The following is a 13642-nucleotide window of genomic DNA, read 5'->3' on the forward strand; positions in this document are numbered from 1 at the left end:
TGAAGAAAAAAAACAGGATGCCTACAGCAGCAATTCGCTGACAATCAATGAATAAATGAATTTTTATCTTTGGCCTAAGCTACTAAAACATTGCCCATTTCCACCAGAAATACAATGCTGAATCAGTAAGAGCTGAGGAAAAACTCACAAAGTGCAGGTGTAACATAGTCAAATGTTTTTTATGCCACACTGTAGCCTACTGTTTTTTCCCCTTGACACTGAGTAATGAGTGATTTAACAGCATATTTAGCTTTCATGTCTACAGGTTTTCCTCTAAATCAATAATTTACTCATATAGTTAACCTATGCAAATTGAAATGAGAAGAATCTGAATGACGATATTCCAAAGATGAAAAGTTAGTCAATAGACTGTATCTCTCATTTGACAATTAAGGTGATGATACATGGGGCAACTTTTTGAGCAATGTTGCTGGGCAATGTTGCCGTCAACTGGCAACCAGGTGACACACAGGGCCCATGACCGATCTAAAGTATTCAGATCGAAATTTGTTGCCCATTCTCAATGGGAAATTTCCCAAGCAACATCGCTCGGCAACATTGTTCAAAAAGTTGTCCCATGTATCATCACCTTAAGACTATATTCAAACAACTTATAGGCTACCTAGTGCAACAGTACCTCAGCCCTGATGTTGCTATGGGTTGCATAGTTGCCACTAGATGGCGTAATAGCCCTGTGATGCATGGAAACAGACTCAAATACCCTTTAGTTGATATTTGAATGTGGACAACATCCATCAGACGGCAGAATATTCTGTCAAACATAACCTGGTCTTTGCTTTAGACTACTTTTAATTCTTATGTGGCTGATTTTTAAACATACACAATATGAAAAATAATTCCATCAAATATTACAGTGGGCTACATTCATTTTTAAATGAAAATTAAATAAGTGGGATGCATTAAAAAGATTTAGTGTATAACAGCAGTATGCAATTCATATTTGGGGAAAATTGTGGAGAAAGTATGTAAACAATTATCTAGTAGTTCCTACAGATAGGTTAGTAGGTTTTTGGTATGCAAAGAGTTTATTTGGTGCTTACCAGCAGTTCCTGCGGTCTGATTGAGTTATCAGTATAGATGCACAGCTTCTCTGCAGTTAATGGACGCGTCTCTTTCAATTTAGACGCAAGAAACATGCACACTGCTCCGAGCAACTGCAAGTTACATTTTCTTGTTGGTACCACCGCTAAAAATCGGTCCAAGTAGTTCATAGCCAGTGGAAAAACTTCTTCCTCGCATTTCTGTTCCTCGCAGACCTGGAAAGGGCAGGGCATAACTTAATCAGTTCAGAGGAAAAGATGCACGTGGCGCAACAAAATTAGTCTAATTTATGACTCACATTGTCTATATATATATGTAAAATAATTATCAAGAAAAAACGAAATATGTCGTACTGTCCATCAGTGGCATAGATATGAGGTTGTAAATCGTTACGGTAACATTAGAGATTGATTCCAAAAAAACGTGCAATTCCTGTCTTATCGTGGTTATACATGTATAGGATGAAAAGGAGACTCAAACATCTTTGTCAATAGGCACATTCCTTTGGTTCATTCAGTAAGAAATGAATTCAAATCACAATCACTCGAGCCAAAAAACACCCATGCTACACAGTACGGGATCTGTTTTTTTAATTCGTCATATTTTCATAAAATATTTAAAAATATAAATAAATTGTCTACGTCCACTATTCATACCTCTAAATATTCACCAACCCCTTTTACATCATTCCCGACAATTGACAAGTTATGAAATCGATGTTTTATATGATAAAAACGAGATTTTTTAAACGAAGCATGCGGTCTTAGATGAGTGCGTCACCATCGGAGCGAAATATGTTTTTCAAATATTTTTATAAATTCTCCTGCTCGATTCACCTGAAAATTTAAGACATGAAAATAAAGCTAAGGTCCTCATCTAACGTTTCCAACACTCAAAGATAAGAAATGTGAAAGATTCCGACAAAAAACGAACTTAATTCCAAGGCTATAGACTTCGATCAGCATGGGTTAAGAAGCAGCACGGCCCTCGCCCCTTCCGCAACCATATTTCAAAAAATTGTACAAAATTATAGAAAAGTAATTCCCAATATATTCAACCATAATTATAAACCTTAGACGCTCATTTATCAAGTAATGCACATGTAAAGAGTTGTTATGATCATTTTGTTGCGATAAAGTTGTTGTGAAAGAAAAACCAACATGGCGATGGTAGATTTAGCTCAGCGGCAAGCATTGAAGTGCATACGTGTGCATGGAAATATTTATCCTAAAAATAAATAAATAACATTAAGCACGATTCTGTCCACTGTGTTGACGGAACCCAAAACTTTAAGAAATATGCGCTTATGATCAGTGACATATGTCGATAAACCTCCATCCCCCTGCAAATCTTATCGTGAACTTGGTCCAAAATCAGCGCTTAGGCTATGACTGCAATAAAATAAATAACCCGACAAAATCGGATCTGTCCTTTCGGAAATATTAAAGTAGCTCCTTTAGTTGCATTCCACAATGCTTAGGCTACATGACAGAATAAAGGAGAAAACACTTTGCAAGACGTTTTGAAGATACGGCGTAAGCACGGAAATGATCGGATATGTAGGCTACAAACCTCTAACATCCAAGTTGCCACCATCCTCCTCATGAAGGGCTGAATGTCTTTCTGAATGCATTTAAAATATGAACACTGGGGAAGAAACCTCTCTTCGATGGTCAACAAGCTCTGTAGTACCCTGTCATCATATAGAAGATTCGGGTCAGGACGGGCTCTTACAATGGTGTCCATTTCGAGACAAAGCAGTTCCATGATTGTTAAAGTCCTTTTCGATCGCGAATATGCCTACCAACAGTAAATTATAATGGTTGCGAAAGATCAAAAAGTGCAGAAAGGACTTTTCGGACACATAAAATCAGTTTACAAGGCTGTCCAGGTTAGTCCTGATCCCTTTGCAAACTTTTCCCCACTAGTCTCTTTCTCTACTCTGCTCTCTCGCTGCAACATTTGAGGTCTGCAGATGTAAGTGTGACGCAAGCTTCACAGATCTTATTATTGGCCAGAGGCAGCATGCTCGGTCTTCCTCTTCTTTTCCTCCCTCTTGCTCTTGTTATCATATAATCAATAGACTCCACAAGATGGACAGAAAGACAATATTGGCTGGTATTATGATTCATACAAGACGTCCATCCTTAGTTAACTCACTCATTCATACATACGCGACTATTTTAATGACGTTGGATAAACATTAACATAAATACACTGCACCCAAGGAAATACTCAACTTTAAATGGTATCTCGAAGTGTTCAAAAACGTCATTGATTGATTTATTTTTTGTATGCTATCAGATGATATGCATATCCTTGATCACTGATGTCAGGCAGAAATGTGCGCAAATTAAACCAATTATTGGTCAAAAACTTTTCTTTTTGACTTGAAGGACACCAAAACGTCACCTCGTCATCACAAAGTAGAAATAGAACTATCTTACATGAAGCAGCAACGCCTGTGGTCAACGAGATAGCTTTCTAGGAAATGCAGCGAAAGCATGAAGCAACGCTCTCTGGTTAGAGATAGCAGCTGCAATGATAGTTATTCTTTTGAGCTGCCTCCAGTGTATTATATAAAGCATTAGCTATAGTCTCTATTTTGGACCGAAAAGCCAAGCCTCAAATGGAGATGTGAGCATTCCATAATTGTGTTCTGCTATAACCTACCTAACATGCAGGTGACGGATTTCAACAGCCCATAACGCACTCATTTAGAAAGTCATTTAAGTTGCAAATGAGACATAGCAGTTTAACGTTTCGTATAATAGGGGAATTACAAATAAATGGCGCTAATGTGTTTTCAAATACCTTAAAGAGAACATCTATAGTGAGTGAGTTATTGATCGAGGTGCATCTCGAGGTTCTCAAGCCTGTTAGTGATTCCGAAGAACTCAACAGACCGCAGCTATGTAGGCTACTTTTGCAACAGTTTCAACACTTTTTAAATATGATAGGAAATGTCTCTTTAAAATCTTTTTTTTTGTTTTTTTTTTCTCTCTCTCTCTCTCGCTGTAGATTGTTTCCCTCCCCTTAATTTGCATAGCCAATAGTTCTTCTGCGCGCTTTCGGATTGTTACTGGGCAGACTTTGTTTGAGAAGTTCACCTTCCCAGAAAGAACCTAATCTATTTTACCGATCACCTGATGAATGTTGCTGCTTCACAGAGTCTGCCGCACGCAGATGCCATGAATACATTTATACAAATCCACAGCATTTACAGCAATACAATCCGAGTGATGCTTTGAGAAACCCATAGATCTATCAGATCTATATTCCATCAGATAAACTGATTCTGATAACAATTCATGCAGGGCAAATGAAGCAATGCAATTTAAATAATATATAGGTCATAATTTTCAAAAGTTTGTCAGCCCATAAGTTTCTATTTTTTATAACAGTAGACTTTAGCTTATTACCTGATCAAACGCAATAGCTATTATAAATCTAAATGAACAGAGCAAGCAAAAATGATGCATATCAGCAACAACATCAAACGTAGGTATAATTAAGCAATTCCAGTGACTTGAATGCTGAAACATGTAGTCATTTCATTTCCTTCTTAAAACATCCGCGTTCCTGATGTAAACTGCAGGGTTGCCCACAAGCACCCGACACGTGCAATTTCAGTAATGCAGGACATCATGAGTGGGTCTCATCGTTCCAAATGCCGCATTAATTGAGTCAAACAATGAGGGCTAAGAGACATTATAACATCAAAGATGCATCGTGTTTTTTTTTTTGAAACAATAAAGCTTTCTTTTTCTATCGCACTGAGTGGTTATCATTCAAATGTTCTTTAATAAAACAATTAGACGTTACTCAAATTATCCGAATTAGAAAGCTTTAGATAAAAAAAAAAACGTTTTGTTTAAAAAACATGAAATATTTTTCTTATTACCATGAAATATACGTAGCCTACATGTACATTTAGATATTGTAAGTGTGCAACGTTCTGACTCATTAAGTGGTGTCTAATTCAAACCTTCATCTATAAATCAACGCTTATAGTTTGTTTTGAACTCATTTAAGACATTCAAACAGGCATTTCTATATATAACGTCAAAAAGAGTTAACGATATTTGATTCAAACATGCCTGTCTCTGTGGTTCACGCCTCTATATTCTAACCTGACCATGCTGTTTTTTCGCGGAATAATGACGTCACTCAAATGCTTCTCTACTGGGCTCTACTCATGCTTTCCCGGATGCCTGCAATTAACGCGATATCCGTGAAGACACACCCAAAGAAAGTTTGCTAAACCATCCAAATATCATAGCTGATTAAACATTTAAGTTTTTCACACATTAACTTGGGTGTTTTCTTCCCATGGAAACTCAAAGAGCTTAATGTTTGAGTCTCCATAAATCAAGCAAGCATGTATGTGTGGATAATAAGAAATTAATTTTTGGACAGAAATATTTGCTTATTTACAGTGGTCTTTTCATTTAAACTTATAAGATAACTCATGCATTTCAGCAATAATCTACTGCACTGTACAAACACTTCCTTGATGTGAAACTATTGTTGAAAAAAAAAAAAGAAGCCAAAAATACTAAGAAATTATTCTTGTTCACTAAACATATTTTTCTAGAAGAATTTGTTAGCAAAACTGAATAATTAAAAAAAGCTATTTAAATGTATATTTCAGAAGAGAGATCTGCCTGTAAACATGTTTAAAACATGTTTGTTTTTTATTATCAGACACAAAATATTACAACATAATCATGCCTACTAATGTTACAAATATAATTTTGGACTTTTGTATTGCACTACATTATTTACCAAATCATCCACAATCAGTTTTATTTCATTGCATTTTAAATTACAAACATTTCTTTATTTAGAATATTGTTTAATTCACAATGAATTCTATTTAATTTAGCAATTAAACTAGAGAGAGAACAATAATCAATAATCACAATTTTTAAGACTACAGATATTATTAAATTCCTGTAACATTCGCTGAACAAAATACATTTATTTCCAGTAGAATCAAGTTTTTGAATAAACAGGTGGCCGCATCCAACAGGCTTCTAACTGAAGTACATGCATTAAAAAAAAATCACTAAGCAGAAAATGTCTTTACAATAATAGCAAATTACAATTGAATTCTTAGTCAAAAGGCAAGAGAGGAGAATAACAAAATAACAGATTTCTCACAGTTATAATGTCATGCTTGAGCAACAGCAGATGTCCTTACTGAATGAAAACATAAGCACTTAGCCATCCATCACAAAGAAAATATTTGATATGCTTCATTAATTGACAGTTTACAATTATTGTAAATGACAACTACTGGTTGAAACTGCAATAGACAAATAACAAAAAGAAAAAAGAAAAAAGGAGTAAATATCTTCATCTTTGGAGACAAAAAAGTACACAATTTACACAGAACCGAATTAAATTATATATATTTTAAACAAACTATATGGACAAATATATCCATTTAATTGTCTACACTAGTCATTCATTTATCTTAATTCAAAATGCACAAGCACATCAAACTTGCATTCAGATACATTCAAATATTAATTCATTAAAAAAATAAATAATAAACTTATGGTTTTAAATGTTCTGAGGGGGGAAATGAAAAGAGAGATATAATTATTATAGATTAGTTCAATCTATATGACTTTTTATCACCAATTAATTTACATACAGTTTTAGACTTAAATGAACTGTATTGACCTGTAAAACATTAAATGTTTTATATTACACATTTATTGGGATGAGACAAATTCTTTAAAACTCACTTTAATCTCATTAAAAAGACAGGTCAGACAAACAAAGTCCTGGAAATGTATTTGTTTAGCCATGCAAATAAAGGTAAAAAGTGTCCAAAGGTGAAAGAGATGCAGAGGAATTAAGCATTGTTGACATGCCGGTGGGGACGTTGTAACGCTGCTTCTCAATATTATCTTATTTACTAGCACAAACCCACAACAGGTGCATCAGATCTGAGGAAATAACTGTACTGAGCATAATCAAGTATAGCAGAAGTCACAAAATAGCATCAGGCTTATCTCCTAATTGAAAAAAAAAGAAGAGACTTTCTTTGCTTTACTTAAAAAATGACTGGAGAAATCTATGTTATTTTTACCCCATCATCATTACAGACATCAAACGCCAACCTGGACAATGTGTTGACAGACATTTTCTTCAGACATAGTCTGTCTAGTCCAAAATGACAATGCAGATCCCTGCCATCAGCACATGACCAGCAATTCAGCATTCATACACCCCGACCCCAGAATCCTCATATAAACACGACAGACATCTGTCAAAATGGGGGCTCAGCGTGCACTAAAACACTGCATCTCACAACTGTGTCCAATATACCTTTAACAGGTAATGTCTTTTCCTTGTAACACTCCAGCACATTTAATATTGGACAGCAGAGCCACTGCTGTCTTCCTCTCCTCTGTGCCTCTCATATCACAAGCCCTTGAGTTTGTCACTCACGCAACAGCTGCTGGCTGATACTTTACCATTCCAGTGCCCATTTTTTCTTTCTCCCTTCAAGCCAAGAACCCACAAAGAGAAACAAAAGCCTTGTTGGAGAATGCAAGGACATTTCGGGGGCAGGTTATGTCCCTCAAGTATTTGTCAGCACAAAAATGGCCATTCCGACTTTGCATGGCTGACTCTTCCATTACTGGGAAAACATCCTGAGAAGTTCCACCTGGGAGCAAAGCATACTTCGGCTTTATCAACAATGTAGCAGTCGAGATCAAACACCCTTTGAGCAGAAACACTCTATCTTGAAACCAACTTGAAACTAAATGAAATTTTGTGTTGTGCCTTCGTACCTTTTCTATCAGATTTCCTAATCCAAATGCAAGCCAAACACTTTCACTTTGCAGTTCTGTTAAGGTTCCTGTCATGTTCTCCTGTGATCCCACACTCACACCTGCACCGTACGCACAAGGTATGGCATCTTGAGGTGGGTTTGCACCTCGGTTGCTCTAGTCACCTATTTGTGTTCTTGGATAAGGACCTGTGGGTCCCCAGCAAAATCAGGTGGGGTTAAAGCATAGATGTGAGAGAGATCGTCTGCAAATTCTCACGTTCAACATGCTTCAGGTGTCACCTCATTTAGGGTGTTCTCAGTAATAGTACTAACCATATGTAACTTTAAAAAAACTAACTAACAAAAAAACACTTCAGAACAATAAATTTATACTTTAAATTAAAAACAAGTTAGCGTAACGGTTCTGTCATTATTTACTCACCCTAATATCATTCCAAACCCGTTTGAAGGAAATTCTTCTGAGTAACACAAAAGAAGATATTCCGGAGACTGTGCTGATCGCTCTTTTCCATGCACTTACAATGAACATTTTAAGCTTTAAAAAGGACACAAAAGCTAAGCACCATATAAAAGTGGTCCAAGTGTTCTGGAGTTTTATGATAGCTCTGTGTGAGAAACAGACAAAAATATATGATATTATACATTTATCATTTTAATGGTGTTAATGAGAGAGGTAGCGATGTTCGATTGATGAATAAATGATTCTTTTAAATGCAATCTTTGCAATGAATCATTTGATTTGTTTCATAAAACTAGTTCAACTCACTGACCCACTGATTCGGTTGCAACAGTTGGTGGAAGATTATCAGTGAATAATGGCTTAAATTTGTATCTGTTGATCACACAAATCTGTTGTACAACTTCAAAAGATTTGTAATGTCATGCACAAATCATGGACCGCTTCATGAGTCTTCAAGTGACTGTTTTAGCTCAACGGAGGTAAAAAACGATACAGGTGAATAAATGATGGCATCATTTTCATTTTTGCGTGAACTACTCGTTTATTACCACTGAAGGATCTTAAAGGTTCAATAATAGGCCCCCATTCAGGGCTCCCCATCAGCAAGGGGCATTACAAATCAAATAGCCCTCCATCACGATTACCCTACCACACATGAATTCAGAGCATAGCACTTAAGTCCGGCTGCAATAATCTGATCCTTTTGGGAAATTCTAGTGTCAGGTGTAATTTACGATCCGTATCTTTCAAGCTCCCCCTGCCCTGCTGCTGGCGTCAAACCCCGGGAGCCACCGTGTATGCGTTTGAAACATGTGTCGCTTACTATCTCGCTCGCTGAAGCACACAAAGGTAAAGGGAAGCTTAACATCCTGGGAAAATCTCAAACTGAGTGAAATTACCTTGATCCAAAGATTCCTGCCGCATACCAGCTCGATGAACCCATAACACCACCACAGTAAAACAGCTGAGAGAGATAAAGGGCTGTACAGAGAACGATAGAGTAAAGTAAAAGAGAAAAGAAAAGAATGAAATACTGAAATAAAAATGCAAAGCTGACTACAAACTTTTCAAGCTTTGCAAATCTTTTCAAGTATTGTGAACCACATTCTAGACCGGGTCCCCCAATACAGGAGCCATGAAGTGAAATGGTGATCCAGCAGCAGCTCCCCACAGGACAGGCCCATGATTCTGTTTGGGTTTATTTAAGGAGTGTGGAGGTTGTTTTGGCTGGGATGCTATTGTGTGTACAATACTAGAGGGAACAATTCAGGGATTTGTGGAATTGCAGATTTAAATATCAGACACAACAGACACAGTACTGTCGGATGTTGCATTCTTTTAAGTTGGGGGAGTCTGAGTATTCTGCGTTTCAATTATGCATCCTGGGCTTTATGATACTGGTTCACTGTACAATACTGTTCACGCCTTGTTAACCTACAATGAACCAGAGTTCTGGACACACTTCTGAGGTGAACAGAAGACTTTATGAGAGGTTCTGTGCCTCCATTTCCTAAAACTAAAGATAAATCTGGACTGCTGAAGATGTAATCAGTCCTAGAAAAACATGTTTAGAATAACATAAACTTATGAAAAGAAAGAGTATATGCATATGCGGAGGGTGAACCAACTCCAGGAGATGCGCTTCCTCTTTAAAAACACATTTAAATAGAATGTAATGAAACCGTTTCAAAGCCGGCTCTGGTTTCAAGTTACGTGTCGCATAGCAAAAACCTACACATCCCAGGATAAACGTTCCTGCAAAATTATGTTATTAAAGTGGCTATGTTCACAAACCGCTATAATTTGAACATAAAAGCGAGCAAGCAAGCTGTATACATGGTTTAGCATGGCAGGCAATTTGACTAATAAATGAACATTGCCTTACCTAATGCAGAAAAAAAAGAAGTTTTATTAAAATTCTGAACTGATTATATATCACCAAACCCCCAGCCGAAATTCAACCAGATTCGGGCCAAAACCAATTTGCTATCTGGGTAGAAAGCACACAAAGAGTGCTCCCTTTATAATCACTAAAAAGCTGTCACTCACCTCAATTCATCGCGATATAATCAATGAATCTGACTGCACATTGAATCTCTTATTTAACACAAGGTCTACACTTTGTTTGTTATAAGTTAACTGGTTACACTTTATTTTGATAGTCCACTTTAGACATTCTACTAACTATAAGTAACTTTTCAACTACATCATTAGAGTGATCTAACTCCCATTAGAGTATTAGTAGGCTGTAGTAGACTGTAAGGTTAGGGTTAGGAGAATAAGTTGACTTGTAGTTGCCAAGTTACTTATAGTCAGTAGAATGTCTGTTGGGGGACCAACAAAATAAAGAGTTAGCAGATAATAAGCAGACAGTCTACTAATACTCTAATGACAGTTCGTTGACATGTAGCTGCAAAGTTACTTATAGAACATCTAAAGTGGACTATCGAAATAAAGTGTTAACAGTCAACTTATAACGAGAGGATTTGCTAGAATCTGGTCTTTGTGCATTCTGACTTAGACACGTCTGATTGGCCATACGTTCAAGAGATATGTTTGTGATTGGCTACATTGCTCAATACTGTTTTTTTTAAAACCTTTGATGCTCTCAAGAGAGCAAACACCAAATCTGTTTCACCAATATGCCATAATTACAAAGAAAACTGATCCTAGACCAGACCCATGAACACATTTTTCTAAAAATGCATCCATAGTGTCCAAGTCTTATGATATTGGTACAGAATGTATTATACGGCAAGCACTGAGGCTTCCAAGATTTATTTTTATTTAAAATGCACACTAATAAAAGATAATGATCATGCATTGATAACATTAAATCTATTTAGTCAGACTATGGTAGACATTCATTAGGCAACCTCCTGCATATTATTTAAAATTGACAGCACACATGTGCCCATCTGCTAGATTTCAAAAATGTGTCATGGATAATTTTCCACTGAACAGAATGAAAATGATTTAAAAAAACAAAACCTGAGAGCGAGTCAAACTGGGTTTTCAAGTCATTTAGAGAAATGCAAGTTTCTCTAGCAGAATGCACCTGTTCGCCGAGTGCCACTTATCTGAATTTATCTGCTCTATCATGACCTCAACATCTTGCTCCTGCAAGACAAAATGTGTGACTCTGTTTGTAAGCAAGAAATATATTCTTATATATTCTCCCACTGTGGCGACCGGTGAGAATCTTGTGCTTAAAATAAGCACAACACACACAGACATGAACACACAATGTCTGAAAGCAGGACCGCAGGGCATAACTTTATCAGATCTGAGTGGTTCTATTCTGGCCTTAAACTGTTTGTTGTGTTTGGAGTGATTCCAAGTCATTTTAGATATTTATCAAATGATACCTCTATTCAAAGGGATTCGGCTCTTAATTTCCCCTTTCCGTTTCCTGAAAACATTCCCTACGTGTTGCTGAAAGCAGACGCCGATGTAGAGTGTGCTCACACCTCATAACTGAAATATTTATCAAATATAACCATCAGGCTCCACAATAGAAAATCAATAAAATGTACATAAAATAATACAATTAAAGAGAATGTTAAAAAATACATATATTTACTGTTTATTGTATTATTATATTCCATAAAGAAGAACATTCACAGTTTCAGAATTTATTTTAGGAAATCCTAAGGGAAACTCAATAAAACCCTGATTTGTTACAAAAACATAAGTGTATTTTTCCATTCAGAGCTACCTGCATGGTGGCATTATTATACACATAATGACCTTTTAATTTAATTTACTAGAGTAAATATAGGGATATACAGAGTGTATACAATCATGCATCACTGCATGGTCATGCAACAAAAGAAGCACTTTCATTCACTATGTTTTTTGTATATTTTGAGCATCTAGAGAACCCTAACTCACAAAAGGCCATTCACACTGGCAAATTATAGAAATGACTAGTAAATTTCACAAAGAAATGGCAAGTAACACATTGAATTAAACATGAAATTTTGAAGAAAAACTGAATTTGTATTTTCTTGTAAAACATACTCTAAAAATCTCTTTTTCAACAACTTTGAAAAGTCATTTTTACGAGCAACCAACAATACAGCAACTTGGCATGGTCATGTAACAAAACACCTGAATATTTCATGTTTTATTTTATATACTGTGTGTTAATAGAATCATCCCAAACTTTGCAAACAGAATCCGCATTATGCTGGTTTTAAAGTTAAACTTGAGAAATCCTACGTTAAATTTAATTCTGAAACTTCGACTGATAAAAATACACTGAAAACATCTTGATCCCTGTTTTTTTCCCCCATTTCTCTGCACGTGGCCATGCTTACAGACATGCTTGCATAAAGCAGCAGAGGTAGACTCATTCTTAACTTTCTGCCCTGCTCCTGTCTACATTTAGGGTAGAGAAAGCCATTCATGATCCATTACCTCAGGAATTCCTCCACATAGTTGAAGAGCCAGTCCACATCACAGGCCGGCACTCACCTTTCAATCACTCCTCTGCCCTAATCACGTTAGCTCGTTCATAATCGCATTGCAATTACTGACAGGAGTGTGACCCTTGCTTTCCGCACTCCCAATCTAATACATATGTTTCGCCAAAGACAGAGGGATGCTTTGTGTCAGAGAAACAGGGGGAAATGAGGGGGAAAAGGAAAGAAAACAACACTGACATGCTGTGTCATGCAAAGGCTATAAAAAGGGATGCAGCCTTTTTCCTGAATCATTCCGGAGTCGAGAGCACTATTTTTAGCGAGGCAGGGGAGTGTAAACAGCGCCCGTGGCTGGAACCAGACCTGAAATCTTCTCCCTAACAAGGGCTTCAGGAGTCCGAAGCCCCCATTTCTTACATCTTCCCCCTTCCTTTCTCTCATTCTCTCTCTTTCTTCCTTTCACCCCCACCCCCTTCATCTCTCTGCCTGTCTCTCCAGGAAGGTAATCTCCATTACCCTCCCTCCATGCTGATTCAGGATTCAGAACTGTCCACTTCAATCTAGGGCTGTGAATGCTAAGAGGCCATTCAATGTGAGAAGAGAAACTCTGCTGGGGACGTGGGATGGAAATGTCTCGCTCCCCCCGTTAATTTCTCTAGGGCTCGACTTCCACTCTCCAGAGCTTCCCAGCATGTCAAGGGTCAGCCCCCCCCCCAGACCTCCTGACTGATGGGTCAACCCCCCCTGACTTCCACAGAGCTCTCCATGAGAATGCCAGAAAAAGAGAATGGACAACAAGCTTCTAATGAACTGGGGAGGGACCAATCTGGACCCCAGTGCTTGGCCATAAAAGATGCCTTGGAGAGACCAAAAGAC

The 13642-nt window shown here is 37.1% G+C and overlaps 1 protein-coding gene across 2 annotated transcripts in view; it reads right to left on the reverse strand.

The window, feature by feature from the left end:
- ccnd2a (cyclin D2, a) overlaps positions 1-13642 on the reverse strand; it is a 152235-nt gene that overhangs the window by 15327 nt on the left and 123266 nt on the right. Inside the window, exons 1-2 of one of the 2 annotated variants that reach the window (XM_084397849.1) lie at positions 2635-3233; positions 1062-1277 (exon numbers count right to left, since the gene is read on the reverse strand). In XM_084397849.1, coding sequence (XP_084253975.1) covers positions 1062-1277; positions 2635-2829 — 411 coding nt within the window. In that variant the 5' untranslated portion in view covers positions 2830-3233. Of the gene's footprint in view, positions 1-1061; positions 1278-2634; positions 3234-13642 lie in introns of those variants that run through there. The other variant, XM_084397850.1, reaches the window with a different exon arrangement.

This window comes from Rutilus rutilus (assembly GCF_951802725.1).
Source record: "Rutilus rutilus genome assembly, chromosome: 23".
Classification (NCBI taxonomy): domain Eukaryota; kingdom Metazoa; phylum Chordata; class Actinopteri; order Cypriniformes; family Leuciscidae; genus Rutilus; species Rutilus rutilus.